Below are 19768 nucleotides of genomic sequence, written 5' to 3' on the forward strand. Positions count from 1 at the left end.
TCTCCACTCTTGGTCAGTTCAGACTCATCTGCCAAGCCAGAGAACCTGAAGAGAAGCCACATCTTGGGGGAAGGCTGTGGAGTTATTACTGTGTAAGGCTGTCAAAATGATAGGATAGTGAATGAGGAATTCCCTAGGTTGGTAGGTGCCCAGTATGCTACTGGAGATCAGTGGAGAAATAACTCCAGAAAGAATGAAGGGATGGAGCCAAAGCAAAACAAATACCCAGTTGTGGATGTGACTGATGCTAGAAGCAAGGTCTGATGCTGTAAAGAGCAATATTTCATAGGAACCTGGAATGTTAGGTCCATGAATCAAGGCAAATCGGAAGTGGTCAAACAGGAGATGGCAAGAGTGAATGTCGACATTCTAGGAATCAGTGAACTAAAATGGACTGCAATGGGTGAATTTAACTCAGATGACCATTATGTCTACTACTGTGGGCAGGAATCCTTTAGAAGAAATGGAGTAGCCATCATGGTCAACAAAAGAGTCTGAAATGCAGTACTTGGATGCAATCTTAAAAACGACAGAATGATTTCTGTTTGTTTCCAAGGCAAACCATTCAATATCACAGTAATCCAAGTCTATGCCCCAACCAGTAATGCTGAAGAAGCCGAAGTTGAACAGTTCTATGAAGACCTACAAGACCTTTTAGAACGAACACCTAAAAAAGATGTCCTTTTCATTATAGGGGACTGGAATGCAAAAGTAGGAAGTCAAGAAACACCTGGAGTAACAGGCAAATTTGGCCTTGGAGCACAGAATGAAGCAGGGCAAAGGCTAATAGAGTTTTGCCAAGAGAACGCACTGGTCATAGCAAACACCCTCTTCCAACAACACAGGAGAAGACTCTACACATGGACATCACCAGATGGTCAACACCGAAATCAGATTGATTATATTCTTTGCAGCCAAAGAGGGAGAAGCTGTATACAGTTAGCAAAAACAAGACCAGGAGCTGACTGTGGCTCAGATCATGAACTCCTTATTGCCAAATTCAGACTGAAATTGAAGAAAATAGGGAAAACCGCTAGACCATTCAGATATGACCTAAATCAAATCCTTTATGATTATACAGTGGAAGTAAGAAATAGATTTAAGGGTCTAGATCTGATAGATAGAGTGCCTGATGAACTCTGGACGGAGGTTCGTGACATTGTACAGGAGACAGGGACCAAGGCCATCCCCATGGAAAAGAAATGCAAAAAAGCAAAATGGCTGTCTGAGAAGGCCTTACAAATAGCTGTGAAAAGAAGAGAAGCGAAAAGTAAAGGAGGAAAGGAAAGATATAAGCATCTGAATGCAGAGTTCCAAAGAATAGCAAGGAGAGATAAGAAAGCCTTCCTCAGCGATCAATGCAAAGAAATAGAGGAAAACAACAGAATAGGAAAAACAAGAGATCTTTTCAAGAAAATCAGAGATTCCAAGGGAACATTTCATGTAAAGATGGGCTCGATAAAGGACAGAAATGGTATGGACCTAACAGAAGCAGAAGATATTAAGAAGAGGTGGCAAGAATACACAGAACTGTACAAAAAATACCTTCACGACGAAGATAATCACAATGGCGTGATCACTCACCTGGAACCAGATATCTTGGAATGTGAAGTCAAGTGGGCCTTAGAGAGCATCAGGACGAACAAAGCTACTGGAGGTGATGGAATACCAACTGAGCTATTTCAAATCCTGAAAGATGATGCTGTGAAAGTGCTGCACTCAATAGGCCACCAAATTTGGAAAACTCAGCAAGGGCCACAGGACTGGAAAAGGTCAGTCTTCATTCCAATCCCAAAGAAAGGCAATGCCAAAGAATGCTCAAACTACCGCACAATTGCACTCATCTCACACGCTAGTAAAGTCATGCTCAAAATTCTCCAAGCCAGGCTTCAGCAATATGTGAATCGTGAACTTCCAGATGTTCAAGCAGGTTTTAGAAAAGGCAGAGGAACCAGAGATCAAATTGCCAACATCCACTGGATTATGGAGAAAGCAAGAGAGTTCCAGAAAAACATCTATTTCTGCTTCATTGACTATGCCAAGGCCTTTGACTGTGTGGATCACGATAAACTGTGGAAAATTCTGAAAGAGATGGGAATCCCAGACCACCTGACCTGCCTCTTGAGAAACCTTGTATGCAGGTCAGGAAGCAACAGTCAGAACTGTACATGGAACAACAGACTGGTTCCAAATAGGAAAAGGAGTACGTCAAGGCTGTATATTGTCACCCTGCTTATTTAACTTATGCAGAGTACATCATGAGGAACATTGGGCTGGAAGAAGCACAAACTGGAATCAAGATTGCTGGGAGAAATATCAATAACCTCAGATATGCAGATGACACCACCCTTATGGCAGAAAGTGAAGAAGAACTAAAGAGCCTCTTGATGAAAGTGAAAGAGGAGAGTGAAAAGGTTGGCTTGAAGCTCAACATTCAGAAAACGAAGATCATGGCATCTGGTCCCATCACTTCATGGCAAATAGATGGGGAAATAGTGGAAACCGTGTCAGACTTCACTGAAGATGCTGATTGCAGCCATGAAATTAAAAGACGCTTACTCCTTGGAAGGAAAGTTATGACCAGCCTAGATAGCATATTAAAAAGCAGAGACATTACTTTGCCAACCAAGGTCCATCTAGTCAAGGCTATGGTTTTTCCTGTGGTCATGTATGGATGTGAGAGTTGGACTGTGAAGTAAGCTGAGCGCCGAAGAATTGATGCTTTTGAACTGTGGTGCTGGAGAAGACTCTTGAGAGTCCCTGGGACTGCAAGGAGATCCAACCAGTCCATTCTAAAGGAGATCAATCCTAGGTGTTCATTGGAAGGACTGATGCTAAAGCTGAAACTCCAATACTTTGGCCACCTCATGCGACGAGTTGACTCACTGGAAGAGTCTGATGCTGGGAGCGATTGGGGGTAGGAGGAGACGGGGACGACAGAGAATGAGGTGGCTGGATGGCATCACCGACTCGATGGACATGAGTCTGAGTGAACTCCGGGAGTTGGTGATGGACAGGGAGGCCTGGCGTGCTATGGTTCATGGGGTCGCTAAGAGTTGGACACGACTGAGCAACTGAGCTGAACTGAACTGAAAGGCTGTCATGCCCAGGGCTAAGGAATGAACAATAAGGACAGTCTCTGCTGACAGAAAAGGGAATGCCTCAGCCAAAATGTGCTTAAAAAGAAGCTGAGGTACATGGATGGCTGCTTGAGTGGGGAACACCTGGGACAGCTATAGGAAGAACACGGGGTTCTAAGAGACAAGGAGGAAGTGAAAGAGGAAGAAGGCCTCTTATCAAGAAAGGAACAAAGCCAGGGCAGAGCAGAGCACAGCTGCTGGGGAACAGGTCAATCTGGCCTTCACAGGAAAGGTCAGCACAAGAGCCTGGATACCACAGTTAAACCTGGTTTGTGATCATGGCTTTGCCTTGGGCATATTACTTCATTTCTCTGGACTCCAGGCATTCATTTCTGAAATGGTGATAGTAATTTCTATCTCCCCATTGAGTAACTATGGGGAAAACTGCACATGCGGGGGCCTGCTACAACATCTGGCATGTTGGAAGTGACCAGGGAATTTTTGGTCAGTTATTCAGTCTATAAGGAGTTAAGGATCTTTAAGCACTAGAGACAAATCCTAAGCCCTGACTGTGTAAACAACATTGCTGAAAGTATCCTCTCTTACTAAACTAAGGGGTATAGTTTTCTGACTAGATTTGGCCCAAAGCCAGAGTCGAAGAAGGAAGCAGGAGTGAAGAGTATAGAATATATATAATACAAATTACTACACAGCCTCAGACCCTGCATGAAACTCTTGAGAAAAGCCCAACATCTTCTGCAAATAAGGTATTACTGCATTGGCTATGAAGGACTATATAACCAAAATCACCGCTTTGGGACACAGTATTCATTTCTAAGGTCACTTATCATACTCCCATCATTTACTAAATGCTTACTATGTATCAGCACAGAACAAGGATATATAAGTTAGACATAAAATACACTCTTCATTCAATGTCTCACACGCGAATTGAAGAAAGAAGACCCAAACTCTGCAGCCTAATTCTTAGTCTACAACTCAGAAGTACATGATAGCTTGAGGAATTTCTAGGTGACAAAAAAGATCTGCACAGTTACAGACCTGGAGGAAAGAGGCCCTCATATGGGATTCCAAGGCCAGTCTTTAGGGATTCATTCACACGGACCCTGACTGAGCTGGAGCAGGACACTGGGCTGGGGGGCCGTAAGACATGAAGACAGATAAGACTGAGGAAGAGTGAGAGTGAGAAGGCAGGTTCTGAAGGCCTGGCCGAGGGCTTGGCCTCCAAGCCAAACCATGGCCAATTCGGAGCTCACCTAAGGCTTTGAGTAAAGAGCAGACCCTGAGATATGGCCTGAAAAGTCTCTGAATAGGGACTGAAATATAGATACAAATTAATCAACACCATGAACTCATACACCAAAATTCAGTAAAAACCAGACAGCTCCTGTCTGGAGTCAAAAGCAAACCTCTCAAACCTCTCACGTGAACCTCTCAAAATGTTTCCTCTCACCTGTCGGTCCATTTCATGAAGTCGATACTCAATGGCCCTCTCCACATATTCTTTCCTATTAGAAAATGTGAGTGGGATACTATTTCCACCAGGGATTATAGGAACCATTTTGCCATCAGCGCTTTGGCCAACGAAAGAATCAAGAGGAATCATCTATGAATAGAAGAAAAAAGAATTTTTACTCCATGGTAGAAATGACCACAAAAAGTGTGTTACACACAAATATAGCAAAACATCAACAACATCAGAAATCTTGGATGAAGACAAGGCAACTGAGATAGCTGATTAGGCTACTTCAGGGGTTCCAAACTTTTAGGATCTAATGCCTGATGATCTGAGGTAGAGCTGATGTAATAATAATAGAAATAGAGTGCATAATAAATGTAATGTGCTTAAATCTTCCCCAAATCACCCCCTGTCTACTCCCATCCATGGAAAAATTGTCTTCTATGAAATCAGTCCCTGGTGGGTACCAAAAAGGTCGGGGACTGCTGGGCTACTTGATGAGCAGGGAGTACTGACTCATCTGGTTTTCATTAAAAATGCAGTTGAATCTGTCTCCAAACCAGGTTTGATGAACTCTGGTTATCCCAGGCCTTCTGGGTTCTCTTTGTCCTTCACTCTAACAAGCAGAGAATGGATTAAAGAGGAAGGAGCAGAAGCTGAGTGCTGGAGCTGACTCTGTTAGCAGCTATTTAAACTTCTAGGTTGAACTGCTAAGTATAGCAATGGTATATGGCATGGGTCAGCTGGACAGCAAGCGGAAGGCTATATCTGAGTTTTACACAGGAAAATTCTTGTCAACACCGGCAGAAACATGGACCAGCCAGGATTTACCTCATGGAAACTCTCCTCAGTAATCCCACTGTCTTCAATGTGAAGAATGCTGTTGAGAGTCTGCACATAGAGCAGATCCACCTCTTCCAGGTCTTCCAGGGTGAGTGGGACACAGCATAGCTGCTTCCACACCAGAGGGGCCAAGTGGAGGTCCAGAGGCTTCTTTGTGCGAATGGCAACCCCCATTAAGATTCCCAAGAACTTAAACTGCATTAAGTGTTCATCGAGGCAGGCAGAAGGATTAAAAAGGAACCTGCAGAATTAAAGGAAATACTTCAAAGTTGTCCTCATTTCTATTAGAAACAAGTTATCAAACAGCTAAAGCATTAGTCTAGACCTGTGCTGTCCAATATGGCAGTCACTAGCCACATGCAGATATTTAAGTTAATTAAATAAAATTTAAAATTCAGTTCTTCAGCTCCTGTAACCGCATTTCAGGTGTTCAATAGTGACATATGGCCTACTGCTGTTGTTCTAGATGGCACAGGGACCGTATTTTGAATTACTTTGAAGAACCATAAAAACGGTGAGTGAATGCTCTATTAGTCCTTAAGCTACCTGCTCAAAGATGCCCTATTTCCTAAAATCATTTATCATTTACAAGTCCACGAAGCAGGATCCAAAATTCAAAATTTGACAAACACAGGAACAATACATGATTGCAAATACTAATTGCTGTGACTGCATAGCATTTCAAAGGTTTTTAATGAATTTTAATTCACTGAGGGAAGGCCATGTGGGCCTTCAGAAATACAAAAGAAGTCTGGTTTCATTTTCAAGTCTGCACTTCCTCTATTCCTCTATATTATAAGTCAGTTGGTCTCATAATAAATAACAAGTCATGATGTAAGTGCCTCAGTTTCCTATCTGTGAAAGGAGAAAAGTAACAGTTCCCACTCCTTAGAGCTATAATGAAGATTCAATGGGATAATCCATGTAAAACACTTAGAACAGTGCCTAGCATACAGTAAATGTACACTATTACTGCAGACATTCAGTAACACTTGCTGACTGCCCTTACCTGTCCCTGTTGTAACCCACTTCTGCGGTAGCATTGGGAGATGGTATAAGAAGGTCCACAATACCAGTTTCAAGCTCCTGTAGTAGAATGAACAATTTTTTTAGAAATACAGTTAAATGTATCAAGAAAATGAACCAATTAACATTAAAGATCATGTTGAAAAGAGAATGTTGAGGAACTTATAATGCTATATGACAAACAGCAGTTTCTGTAATTATTTTTGTGGCTGTAACTTAAAATGAATTTAGAAACCCCTCATGGAGAAAATGCCCTGCAGTACACAGAATAAAGATGAAAAAGCCAATCCAGGGCCCGAGCTGGGGTATCTCTGAGCAGGGTATAGTGATATTCAAATAAACTTAATAAATGACAGCCAAGTATTATTTTAGATACAGATTTATCAGAAAAAATCCTGATCCGAGGCAAAGCTGGAAGGATCAGAGCTGATTTGGAAGCACAACTGTGACTGTAGATCTTAAAATATGGACTTGTTCAAACTCTTAAGATTTGTTTTTCTAATTTCCTTGGAGCCTGGCTGTTCTTTGTTCTAAAAGGACCAAAGTAAATGGGAGCACATGAGTGGTCCTGGATTTGTCTGTTACAGAAGTGTACATATGTGTCATTGCTGTTTCCTCTGTTATACAGAACAACAAATGGTAAGTCACTGGTAGATGGCCAAGCGCTGGCACTAACTCAGAAACATATCTTCATGAAGCATTTCACAAACCCTTGTAATAATTCACATATACATTACTAATAGCATGGCTTTATGTAAGTATCACAGATGAATTCTTGTTTAGATTTATAAAAACATGGCCACAGTCATCACTGGAAACAGTAAAATGCCCACCATCCTAGTGGACAACTCAGCAGGGGACACTGCATGAATATACCTGGCACATCTCTGTAATTGTGTCATCAAACACTCCTCCGGCATCATCAGCACCTTCTCCAACTAGTTTAACCTTCCAGGCTCGGGAGGGCAGACGGAGGTCTGAGGCATTCAGTTTAACTACTTGTCTTGCTATTTGAACAAAGATAGGCTTACATTTCCGTCCTCTTTAAAAGAAAGAGAAAACAGAATAAAATATAATGCTCCCAGATCACCACAAGTGTCACTTGAAGATATTTTCCCATCAGTGAAGGATTAGGCCAGCTTAACAACAGCCAAACACTGTGCTAGTCTCATTGTAATTATACTGGGTACTGACATAAAATGCTATTACTGTTCTACTTTACAAACGAGGAAGCAAAGGCTCACAGAGATTAGGCAGTAGTAAGTCCATCTCAAAATATGCCAGTTAATGAAACATACATACATAATGTGCTAACCTGGTTGATATCCTCTTTACAGTAATTTGAGGTCCATAGTTTTTGCCTTGAACCATGGTTTTTCCTATAGAGCGCACCATTGGGAGGGTATAGACTCTTGGGGCTAACAAAGGCCGAAGCTGTCCCTGCACAATGCCCCATGTTCCAGCATTATAATGAGACGTACTATTCTGTAACAGAGAGTAAGCTTAGCAGAAATGGTACAATCTAAGGCTTAAAAGAAATAACATGTCACTTTTAGAAATGCACTTTAAAAGCATAAACCTGGGTATTAGCCCTTATTAGCAATTTATTCAAAATATTTTTCTGATAAAGTATGATTATTATTTTTAAAATACAGAAAAGGACACACACATAAGCACACAAATAAAATCATCCCTAATATTACCATATGGAGATGGCCCCATTAACACTTTCATCCACTTCCTTCCAGTTGCCTTCCTTTCCACATTTTCAAGATTGTACTATTTATATAAATTTTCTGTTTTTCTCACTTCAATTTATACCATAAACATTTCTCTCATTAACTGTAAACAGGATGCTAACATTCTGTTAGTGCTGCACAGTATCCTGTTACCAGGTTGATTATCTATTTCTAACAATGATTTCTCATATCTCTCATACACCTATAACTGGGTTACCAAAAGGATTTTTGACTAACAGTTTTACAAACTAATACACATTTGGCAGGCATGCCTACACATTAAACAAACACAGTCAGCTTGCTTTCTTTCTACATTACTAGACTGTTCTATAAAGACAATCAAATCAGCCAAATTCACTTTATCTCCCCACTACCCCTCCACAGGGTATATTCATTTGTAAGGACAGCAAGAAGTCTCCAAAGTTTCTCACACTCACTTATATAACCCCTTTGACTGAGGTATTAACACTTTCGTGTGCTTAAGTTTTAAAATCATATACTACAGTTTGTAGAAAATACATGCTTAACCATTCACACTTCCTTGAACTTTCCACAAACCAAAACACTGAAGGAAGACCATTTTGTGTCCAACAGCACGATAACCTGTATCTGGATCATCCTTAATCTAGCAATAAAATGAGAACAGAATTGTTGCCTTTTCTAGATCTCCTGGGTGCTAAAAGCATTAGCCATGGAGGAAGTATCCGAAGGCTGAAAAAAAGGCCCAGGGACCTGGTGAGCACAGCACGGGCACCGCTTCCTAAGCCAGTGCATTACCTGATTGTTGGGGCTGAGGTTCAGCAGCCTCCAGGACGAGTACATGAGGTCAGAGAAATGGTAAAGCAGCCGGAGCCTGGCCCTCGCAGTGTGAATGCTCACCTCCCTCAGAGCCCCGTACTGGGGGGGCACCGTATCGGGCAGGCCCAGCTGCAGAGGCACTGACACACCTGCCCAGAACACAAATCCACAGTTGTAAAGGAAAATGCATTGTTTTCATTTTTAGCATTTTGAAAATTTTCAAACACATACACAAGTTGCAAGTATATAATGGAACACCCATTCCCACCACTTACAATTAATATTTTGCTATGTATACTTTATCACTTATTTATCAATTCCTTTATCCATCAATTCATCTTAAATTTTTGATGCACCAGTGTTGGTTTGTAAAACATCTTTTTTATTTATCATTATGGAAACTTACTTTTTTCTCCTTTAATTTACTTTCCCATTTAACTAAGGACTTAGTTTCTTCACACACATACACAAACCCAAAACAAAACAAAAAACACAAATTCGTTCTTTCACATTCAATAACATTTCATTCTTGACATCTTCATAATAACACAAGGTGTGGACCAGGACCAGACAGCAAGTTCTGGAAAACGGAAATAAGAAACTCAGCAGAACCCCCTCGCACACTTACGAGGGCTCTGACAGAAAGTTAACATGACAGAATGAAAGATACGAGTACATGATTCATGGAGGTTTAATACTAAAGAATAAGCTCTGTAGAAGCAAAGACTACAAGGACTGTATCCATGGGTATCCTCTTACAGAAATGTACAAAACTCTAAGAATGAGATACTCAACTTATTTGCATTTCCTGCAAATAAACATTTGTATAGTTCAGTTCTCAGAGGTATTTTCCTATTAGTTAAAGCTAACATGGACACCCTCTGTCCATGGGGTCGCAGAGAGTCACATGACTTAGTGACTAAACAAACATTTACTGAGTACTTCTATGTGCCTGACACTAAGAGCTTCATAAGAACTGATTCATTTACTCCTGCAGTTCTTTACAATAGGTGCTATTATTATGCTCATTTTATAGACAAGGAAACTGAATCTCAGGGTCACTCAGCTCCTAAATGGAGGATTCAACCTAGGCAATGTGGTTTTTGAGCCTGAATCCTTAGCCACCACGCTGTCTTGTCTCTGTCCTGAACTGGAAGGAAAACCCTGCTGGAAGCTGAAGAAGCCCCTGAGAACCTGAAATTGTCAGAGGCCTGGCAGCACTGCTCATTCTATTAGAACATTCTTGTTTGGAATCTACTTGGCAGGCCTACCTTGCTCTCTAAGGGTATCTAAGAGAAAACAATCGGTATGGGGAGTTTTCCCCAAGGACTTGTGGCTAAGAAGTAGGGGGCACCAAAAAGGGATGAGAAAACATCTCTCAGGCACAAGGTCACTTCAGGGACATTCTAGTGCTTCAGATACCAGAGGGGACTTGATGGTCTATGGGAGAGGTAGCCCAAATATGAAGAAATGCATAGGAAGATAAATATCATACTTAAGGCAATGGTTACACTTGTGGGGAATGATATGCATTTAATTTTCTTTATATCTTTTGTATATCTATAAGGTTTCATAATAAATTAAGAGCAAAACACCCACAAGATAGAAATACCCCATCACTGGAGCAAAATGGTAACAGTTTTTTTTTTTTTTCTGCTGTGCCAATGTACAGACAGCATCATGTTTCAAAACCACTGACTAGGGTGGAGAATTTGACAAGTGGTCTCAGGGTTTTTCATTTTTATTAACAGCATGCCTTAGAAAGCTATAATTCATCATTTTTACATATAAAAAATACTTCATTGCTGTTCTAAAATTATAAATTTGCTTGCCTAAGTAATATGTTTTCTTCTTTTGGGGAGCAGAGAGGGACTGCTATGTAATGAAGTCTGTAGGAGAAATGCCTGCTTTGAAAGCATCTGCAGTGCTGTAGCACAAAGAGTGCTTTGGTTGTGTGGGGGAAGGTCTGACGGCTTCAGAATGGTGCCTGCATGCAGTGTGAAGCTGGCAAGCAGACAGTGCAGCTGGGGTGAAAGAGAGGTTGCCACAGCACAGCTATTTCCTCCCTCACCTGGTGCTCTCGGCGGGACAGGAGGTGCTGTCCATGCAGCACTGTGGCAGCGGCCAGCTGAGATCTGCCGAACATTTTTCCCTTGCAGAACTGTTACCAGGGTTGGTTCTCGAACATGGTTGGTATGACCTAAGCCAAGCTGGGAATAAATTACAAATACTCAGATATTCAATTAGAAAGAGGAAGAGAGGAAGCCAAGATAAAATTTTGTCTTGGATGGTAGCAGACATAAATAAGTTACTATCTGTATCAAGCAACAATATCAAAATAATGAAGCTAATTTTGATTTTCTCTATCAGAATGATCCTTATAGCTCATTACTGTCTCCTATAAATTAAGGTGCAACGAGGCCATTCCAAATCTAGCAGAGGAGTCTCAATGACTGAAAACATTTTTTCCACTTCTAGACAGGAAATAAATTCTTGGAAAGTTAAAAAATACATACATAACAGAATGATCACTAGAGTTTTTACTCAAGATACACTGATTTCTTGATTTTTACATAGATTGCCTGTGTAACAGTAAATAAACAATTATAAAAATACACACAGAATAAAATTCTCATCTCCAGATCTCTATTCTTAGGGCCTAACTAGGACACCCAGTGTTTTGGTGACTGAGCACCTCAACATCATCAGGCAGGATAATGTCAAGGTCCACCAAGGACCTTCCAAAGGTGTCCCCACATCAACTCTCTTCTCATTAAGACAATGTGCAACCAGAGTGATGACCAGCTTCCCCACCTGTTAATATAATGATGAGGGGACCACAGAGCCAAAATGAGGCTACTATGAATAATACTGGACCTTGAACTTGAGGGCTGCTGGTTCTAGAGGCAGCCATAAGTATAGCAGATTTACAGAGAAAGGGGACGTGGTTCTGCATGTGGAGTGTGGAGCTGAAAGCCACTGTAGTAGTAGGCATCTCAGACCTCCTCCACCAAAGTACATCCCTCTTCCACATACAGGATAGGCTGAACACATCAACCTCTTGAGTCTTTTGCCAATCTCTTATAGGCTCGGTTTATCGCTCTGCATAATGGGAGTGATACGACCTTCTGAACAAACACAAATATACTTTGTACACTGTCATATCATAAAATATAAAAGTACTGTTGTTTTATTCTTTCCATTTTTCAGATCAACTGATGCTTCTAGTACGTAATCTCTCTTATTACTGTAGTGAAAATGATGATGATTAATGATGATAGCACCACATGCTTATAAAATGCTGTTTACTATGTACCAGGCACTTCTCAGTGTGTACACACACACATAAATTGAGTTAATCCCCTTAACTATATTTGCTGTATTACCAGATTTATCTTTCAACAATGATACATTTACTAGGCCACAAGCAACAGAGAGATACGCACAACTGGACTCCAAATAATCTGATGTAGAGTACAGTGATGTGCTTAAGGCCTTGTGTAGATATTTTGAGTTTCTAGCTTATCTCTTTGCCAAATGAACAATTTTGTCAGATTTCTAGACATGAGAGAGCAGCAGTGAAGTAAATATTTACCTGCCCCTCTGAATTGCTCCCCCAGGCATACACATCTCCAGTTGATGCCAAAGCAAGTGTGTGTTCAGCTCCAACAGCCACATCTTCAATGACCACTCCAGCCAGGACAGGGATTTGCTGTGGTCGATTGTGATTGCGAGCACGCCCTTCTGGCAAGCCTATCAAGCGATCTGAAAAAATAGCAAAAGGACATTTATGGATGGTACACCATAGTCCTTTTTTAATTTCTAATGAGTCATTTAATGTCTATGGTGGTATGACAATGACATATATATCTCACTGGGGCAAAAACTGGTTTTCTGGTAAGGTATACTGGATTCTCGGAGAAGGCAATGGTGCCCTAGGACTCTTGCCTGGAAAATCCCATGGACAGAGGAACCTGATAGGCTGTAGTCCATGGGGTCACGAAGAGTCGGACATGACTGAGCGACTTCTCTTTCACTTTTCACTTTCATGCATTGGAGAAGGAAATGGCAACCCACTCCAGTGTTCTTGCCTGGAGAATCCCAGGGACGGGGGAGCCTGGTGGGCTGCTGTCTATGGGGTCGCAGAGAGTCGGACATGACTGACCTGACTTAGCGGCATACTGGATTCTGAGTGGATAAAGTTTAAAACTGCTTCTTTGCAAAATGTCACAATCTCCTTTAATCATAAAAATAAATGAAATTAAATGTAAAATGATTAGCTTACTTCAAACCAAGAGGTACCTATAGCATCCTCATACTTGAGAGGACTTGCACATAAGTCACAAAGGCTCTAAAGTTCTTGCAGCCTAAGAAAACACATCATGCAACTTTTCTTGTTCTCAAATTTCCAGTCAACTTCTCCCCTTATCTTTGCTGCCAAACTTCTACAAAGTGCAGGCTAGATCCTATTGTTTAACATGCTGTTTGGCTTGGCCACCTTCTGCAGCCTAACTTCCATTCTCATCACTGCACTGAAACCTCTCAAAAGCCATGAATAACTCTTAACTGCCTACTGCAGCGGCCTCTTCTCCAGCTGCAGCCCACGGAGCTCTACTTTACCTTCTGATAATGTTGCCTCAGCTCCTCCTGCCCCTCAGAGACTGCACTGTCCTGGCTCACCGGCTACCTCTCTGTCTCTCCACTCCTTTCAAAGCCAACTCTCCTCAGTCCTCTTCCTGTGCTTATATGCCCTTTACTCACATTCCAGAGTTTTATTCTCTTACTTTTCTATCCCATGTTCTCTCCCTGGGTTTCTTAGAGCCTATTTATATGGCTTTAACTACACCATTATCCATTAGGCAAACCAACATCTCTATAAGCAATCTCTCTGGAGATTTCAGACCTAAATCCCCAGTAACTTGCCAGACTTCTCCATCCACGTAGCCTAGAGTACATGGCCCAAATTCAATATGACTAAAACTAAGCTCATCTCTTTCCCCAAAACCAACCCCTTGTCCTGTCAGTGGTGTCAACATTCTTCCAAGACTAGAAACTTCAATCACAGCTTACTTCTTCCTCTTCCTCACATCTACCTCAAACACCCTTCAGTCACTACAACTTGCCAGGAAGTTCCACTTACAAAAGTGAACACGTTTCCAGGGAATCCCACTGTGGACGCTTGGATTTGGATTTACTTAAGATTTGAATCCTGAATGCCTGTGAATTCCTAAGACCTGAACCCCCAGTCCCTGCAAGGGCTGGGAAGTGAGGCAGGATCCAGAGGAGCTCTGGTGGTCAAGGCAGTGTTTGTGGCAGCAAGGCAAAAAGGCAGCAGAGATGAGGAAGGGAAAGCTTTGGCAGGAATTCTTCTAGCAAGAACAAAGGTTCTGGTAGGAGGGGTGATCAATGAGGAGGAGAGTTTGTCTTAACAGCAAACATCATGAAAGAGGAACTGAAAAGTAGCTGGGGAATGAGGGTCACTCATCACCAGAAAGAGAAGTGACTCAATTTAAGCATTTTCTATGTAGCTGGAGGGCACATGTTTCTGTAATACACGTGTGCACAAAATAAGCAATATAATTAAAGCCTGGAAAATGCCTTACCTTGACCAAAGGTATACACATGACCATCTTTGGTTAACGCAACAGAAAACTGAGTTCCACAAGCAACCTTTTTAATTCCAATTCCACAAAGGACATCAACTTTCTGCAAAGTAAAAGGGTAAGGCACATACTTTAAAAAGAAAAGAAAAACACTCAAATTTGCCTACTGGTATGCATAAACTCAAGGACTATCTTCCAGAAAAATATTAATAGTCACTCACCTATTTCCAGTCAAATGTACACTCCTAAATGTTATTTTCTCATACTGCTCTGCAGACTACCTGAATTTGGGTGAGTTCCATAGTGGGTATGGGATGTTTGACTAAAATCCCCCAGCACCCTATGTGAAGTGGAGACACTGCTCTGCACAACATAAACCAAAGAGAACTCTATAGCTGTTTAAAGAACACTAAAATACCAGGTAAAACCACAGGCTACTCCCAGTCAGATTTTTTTCTCCTTTCAGAGGTAACAATACCTGTTTTATATGTTCTTCAGAGAGGGCTTCCTTCCCTTCTGTACCTACTACCAATCTAGCTATCAAGATGTCACAGACTACATATGATAGTGAAATCTGAAGTTGAATGTAAACTGAATACTTATAAATCATGCTGTTTGTTAAACATATTAGAAAAATCCACATAAAAAGGACTGTACAAGAGTTCTGAAGAGCCAAGAAACCTTCTATAATGTGAATAAAGACTCTAAATTATTGTTTATGCACTGGGTTTTCCTATTGCTTTAAAAATGGCAAACACCTGTATAATTCAGTGGTAATAACAAGCTGAAATGGCAGCCACAAGTAGAGTTACAAAAGATTGTTCATGCTTCCCTCCATAAGATATCCTGGGAATATATTTATACTTATTTCTTCTCTATATGAGAGGTAGTCCTACACTATTCAGTCCATGACAAGGACAGATGCTTGTTCTTGCAGAATTTTAATATCCAGTTTAGTAATTTATGGCTTATTTAAAATAAGGTCTAGAATGATAGAAATTTAAGAATAAGCAAAGGAAGCTTCTATATTTCATTATGAACTACCAAAAATGTTAAGAAGTAAATTACTTCCAACTAAAAAGAGGTACTGACATAGAAGAAAACCATGGTGTCTGCATCCCTAGATTAAAGACAATACTGACCTGAGGTGAAGATTTTGCAGTGGAATTTCCTAAACCTAGTTTTCCATAGTCCCCATCTCCAAAAGCCCACACCATGGAGCCATCTGCTGATACCGCCAACGTATGGTTTAAGCCACAAGCCACCTGGAGAAAGAATAGGGTGATCAGTAAGCCAACCACAATACCTAAAACACATACCCATTTCTGGGACCCTTTTTCTTCACTTCAGTGAAAAAGTTGGCTCTGTTTCCAGAAGATTTTTATTGGTTTCAGGGTTTTACATATGTTAGTCAATATTTGTCATGAAGAAAATATTCTTAACATTCACAAACAAAAGACAACCTTCTTTTCTTCAAAGAAAAATCTTCCAAATATCTATGGCTAACTCTGAATTAGACAGTACACAAGACAGGAAAAAAGTACATATGATTAAAAAATACTCATTCACACCAGAGACAGTCTAAGGAATAATAAAAGATAAAAGATAGTAGAAGATAATATTTTATCTCCTCTTTTCATTAAGAGAGAATCTCAACATGTATAGGTCATGGACAATTATTACTTAAGAGCAGCAGCTACCAATACGCTGCAATTCAGCCATCTATTTTCAGGATACCAAACACGAGTTACCATATTGTTTAAAGGTTTCATATCAAGTTGTATTATGAAGAGGAGTTTGAAATATTCACATCCTGAATTATGATTTTCATTTGTTAACCAATTACCAATTAGGCCAAACAAAATGTACATCAGGATAAGTACAACTGGTGATTCTAATCTTCCTGAAAGGATAGTATCTAAGTGCACACAGAGGAAACAAGAAACTATGATCAGATAGAACATATTATTGACTTATTCCATGCCTGTCCAATCTGATATCCCTCCAGTGCAGTCACTCTCTCTGGAAGTTTTTTGTTAGAGGTGTTTCCCAGACCCAGACGACCATAGTCACCATTCCCAAAGGTAAACAGTTTGCCATCTGATGTTACCACTGCTGAGTGTTTGAAGCCACAAGACATCTACAAACAGAATCAATAAGAACAAAAATGTTAATAAGAGGGTATACTAAGAAAGAAATCAGTCATTTGGGTTTTTAATACAGTAATAATCTTTAAAATAAACTTCACTGGCAACTCAGGATCTTCAAGACTAGTATGTCCTACCCACCCAAGTGGCTCTCCTGCTCCCGCCAAGTCTGATCTACTCATCATCTTCAGAAAGACCAAGATAAACAGCACATCTTGGAAGAACTGTTGCTGCTCTTCAGCTGCACAGAGATGACCTAGACTTTATGAGTTAATGAATGGGGAAATTTTTTGTAAACTCTAAGGTACTATGAAATTTGACAATACTATTTTAGATCACTAATTGATTTTCTAGAAAAAAGTATACAAACTCAACCTTTGTAATAATAATGACAGGTTGAAAGCAAAGCTTTCCATTTAGCCGTAGATCAAGAACTGTGGGACAGGAGTTAAACCTCACCTCTTACAAAGACCTGAAGCACCCTGGCCTAGGTCAATCAGTTGGTTCAGGGAAAAGAGTCCATTCTAATACCAAAACCCATTTAAACCCCTGAGACACTCAAGAATGACTATGAACCACCAAAGACACTGGATCTTTTATGATGGAGTAATATGTTTTTCCTACTGTTTTTCATTACCCAATCTTGAGAACTAAACCCAGTATGTTTACATTCAAAGATAAACTTATCCATATCCTGCCCAACCTGTACCACTTCTTCTCCCTGTAAGGCCTCGATCTGCCTGGGCCGTCGCTGCCTGTCGCTGTTCCCATGGCCGAGTTTGCCATAATCACCATCTCCCCAGCTAAAGACCTCACCACTTTCAGTCAGGGCCATTGAGTGCCCATCAGAACCACAGGAAGTCACCAGCTGGGTCACCACAAAGCCTGCAACAGAGCAGAAACGCAACAAGAGTCACTGGGTGGTAAAAATTCCCTCTTTAGTTGAAGCTCCTACAAAGTAGTCTCATAGAATTAAAGAAAATACCATAACAGTACTACAGAAATAAAAAAGAATTATCTTTAATTTTAAATCTAAATTGTAGCCATAACCTAGAAATTTGGGAGCAGTAACATAAAATGATGATGATGATAAGGAACAGAAGAAGGGTGATAGGAGCAATTCCAGTCACTAAGGACTATGTTCTAGTCACTCCTATAAGTGCTTTACATGAATTGTTCATTTTCTATTTTCACACAGAGCCTATGAGGCAGACATGATCATCACCACTTGTAAAACTAGGGAAACTGAGTCACAAAGACGTCGAGTTGCTGATGCGAGGCACCAGAGGCAGGATGTAATAGAACTGAACAGGAACCAAGCCCTCCCACTCTCAATGTTGTGCTCTTCACACTTAGATCAAGAATTCATTCAAGAATTCATTATGCACTTAACCCCATGGACTGTAGCCCGCCAGGCTCTATTCATAGAATTTTCCAGGCAAGAATACTGGAGTGGGTTGCCATTTCTTCCTTCAGGGGATCTTCCTGACTCAGGGATGGAACACATGTCTCCTGTGTCTCGTGCATTGGCAGGTGGATTCTTCACTACTGAGCCACCTGGGAAGCCCTACTACTGCTAGTAGTAGTTACCAAATTACAATTTTGCAATTTTAAAGAATTTGTTTACAATCTTCAGTGAGTATTAACACAGCAATTTATACCACTGAATTCTAGCAATGCTATGACAACTTGTAAAATAATACAATTTAAAATATGGAAAATTAAGGTTGTACATGCCTAAACAAGAATATAAATATAAGTGAAAACCCTACATGACTTTATTTTAGCAAAGGTTTGGGTGAGTTATAATGTAATAATCAAGCATTCCTACAAACAGGCCATAGTTTCTGATCTGCTTTTAACTGAGGATAATTTTACCTTGCAAGGCTGAAATGACTGTGAGCACATGAAGGTCATCTGAATTTCCTTGTCCTAATCTGCCATAACTTCCTTCCCCACAAGCCAACACTGTGCCATTGGCCTGGATGACAAAGGTACAATTTTGACCGCATATGACCTAGTGTAAAAACACAAAATTAAATGTACTATCTTCTATTACATAGCTTTAACATGCAAACATTTAAAACGATTCCATGTATACCTAGGATACCTTTATCAATTCTTTCATCCTTTCACTAAAGTGGAAGAGTTGACATAACTATGGGATTCCTACAAGCCCTTGATTATTATAAAACTGCTTGCTTAACTAAAAGATGTATGAGGCTCATCTGATGATTTAAGACAGTTTAGAATGTTATCTACAGAGCTTTCAGTCAAGTTTGCAGAGTTTAAGAAGACAATGAGAAAAAGAAGAAAAAGGAAACAGTGATGGGAAAACAGTAAAGACTGGCTGGAGACCACCAAGAAACAGAAACTGGAGGGGATATCTGCAAGAAAGAGTAGTGCATCTTGGGGCTTACTGAGGTAGAGAAGAACAGAAGTGAAAGCAGGAGCCTTAAGAAGAGTTTGGAGATGTAGCACCACAATTATCAGAAGAGGGGAAGGGTATCCATGAAATCTGGCTAAAGATCCCAGCAGGCTTATGACCCCAAAGAGAGAATTGATAACTAGCAATATCTTAACATCTATAAATATGTGCTAGGCAGGGTTAAAGCATCATGATGTTACTTCATTATACTTGAAAACAAGAAAAATTTGGGAATATTAACAAAACTTAAGTCTGATAAAAACTCTATAAAACTTATACTTAGAAGCTTTATATCATGACTTTGTTGGATTCCTCACAATAGATTATGCAGTGGACAAGCTATCCCAAAGTAAACTACTGAAGGCAAGGGAATCAGAACTGTCAGTTCTCCAATTCTTTCCCCTCCTACTTACCTGTTGGGCCTGTGAGAATGAGGGAGCTGCTGCAGGTACCATTACATTTCTTCCAGCTTCTGCCAGCTGTCCATGCCTGCCAGCACCCCACAAGTAGACATCACATCTACCTCCCAGGTGCCAGTCCTAGAAAACCACAAACAAATCAAAATCTGATTCGTTAACTCATTCAAACAAGCATCTACTGGGTATTAAGTGTGTACAAGCCTCT

The 19768-nt window shown here is 40.5% G+C and overlaps 1 protein-coding gene across 8 annotated transcripts in view; it reads right to left on the reverse strand.

Annotated features, from left to right (window-relative positions):
* Positions 1-19768, reverse strand: part of HERC1 (HECT and RLD domain containing E3 ubiquitin protein ligase family member 1) — a 222225-nt gene that overhangs the window by 4155 nt on the left and 198302 nt on the right. For all 8 annotated transcript variants that reach the window (XM_055435446.2, XM_088839676.1, XM_088839675.1 and 5 more), the window contains exons 63-76: positions 19558-19683; positions 18595-18733; positions 17420-17601; positions 16554-16709; positions 15712-15834; positions 14570-14672; positions 12562-12731; positions 11038-11176; positions 8946-9115; positions 7745-7914; positions 7306-7471; positions 6413-6489; positions 5392-5644; positions 4555-4707 (exon numbers count right to left, since the gene is read on the reverse strand). In XM_055435446.2, coding sequence (XP_055291421.1) covers positions 4555-4707; positions 5392-5644; positions 6413-6489; positions 7306-7471; positions 7745-7914; positions 8946-9115; positions 11038-11176; positions 12562-12731; positions 14570-14672; positions 15712-15834; positions 16554-16709; positions 17420-17601; positions 18595-18733; positions 19558-19683 — 2127 coding nt within the window. The remainder of the gene's footprint in view (positions 1-4554; positions 4708-5391; positions 5645-6412; positions 6490-7305; positions 7472-7744; positions 7915-8945; positions 9116-11037; positions 11177-12561; positions 12732-14569; positions 14673-15711; positions 15835-16553; positions 16710-17419; positions 17602-18594; positions 18734-19557; positions 19684-19768) is intronic.

This window comes from Moschus berezovskii, chromosome 9 (assembly GCF_049115385.1).
Source record: "Moschus berezovskii isolate FMDL1 chromosome 9, NW_MosBer_1.0, whole genome shotgun sequence".
In the NCBI taxonomy this organism is placed as follows: Eukaryota; Metazoa; Chordata; class Mammalia; order Artiodactyla; family Moschidae; genus Moschus; species Moschus berezovskii.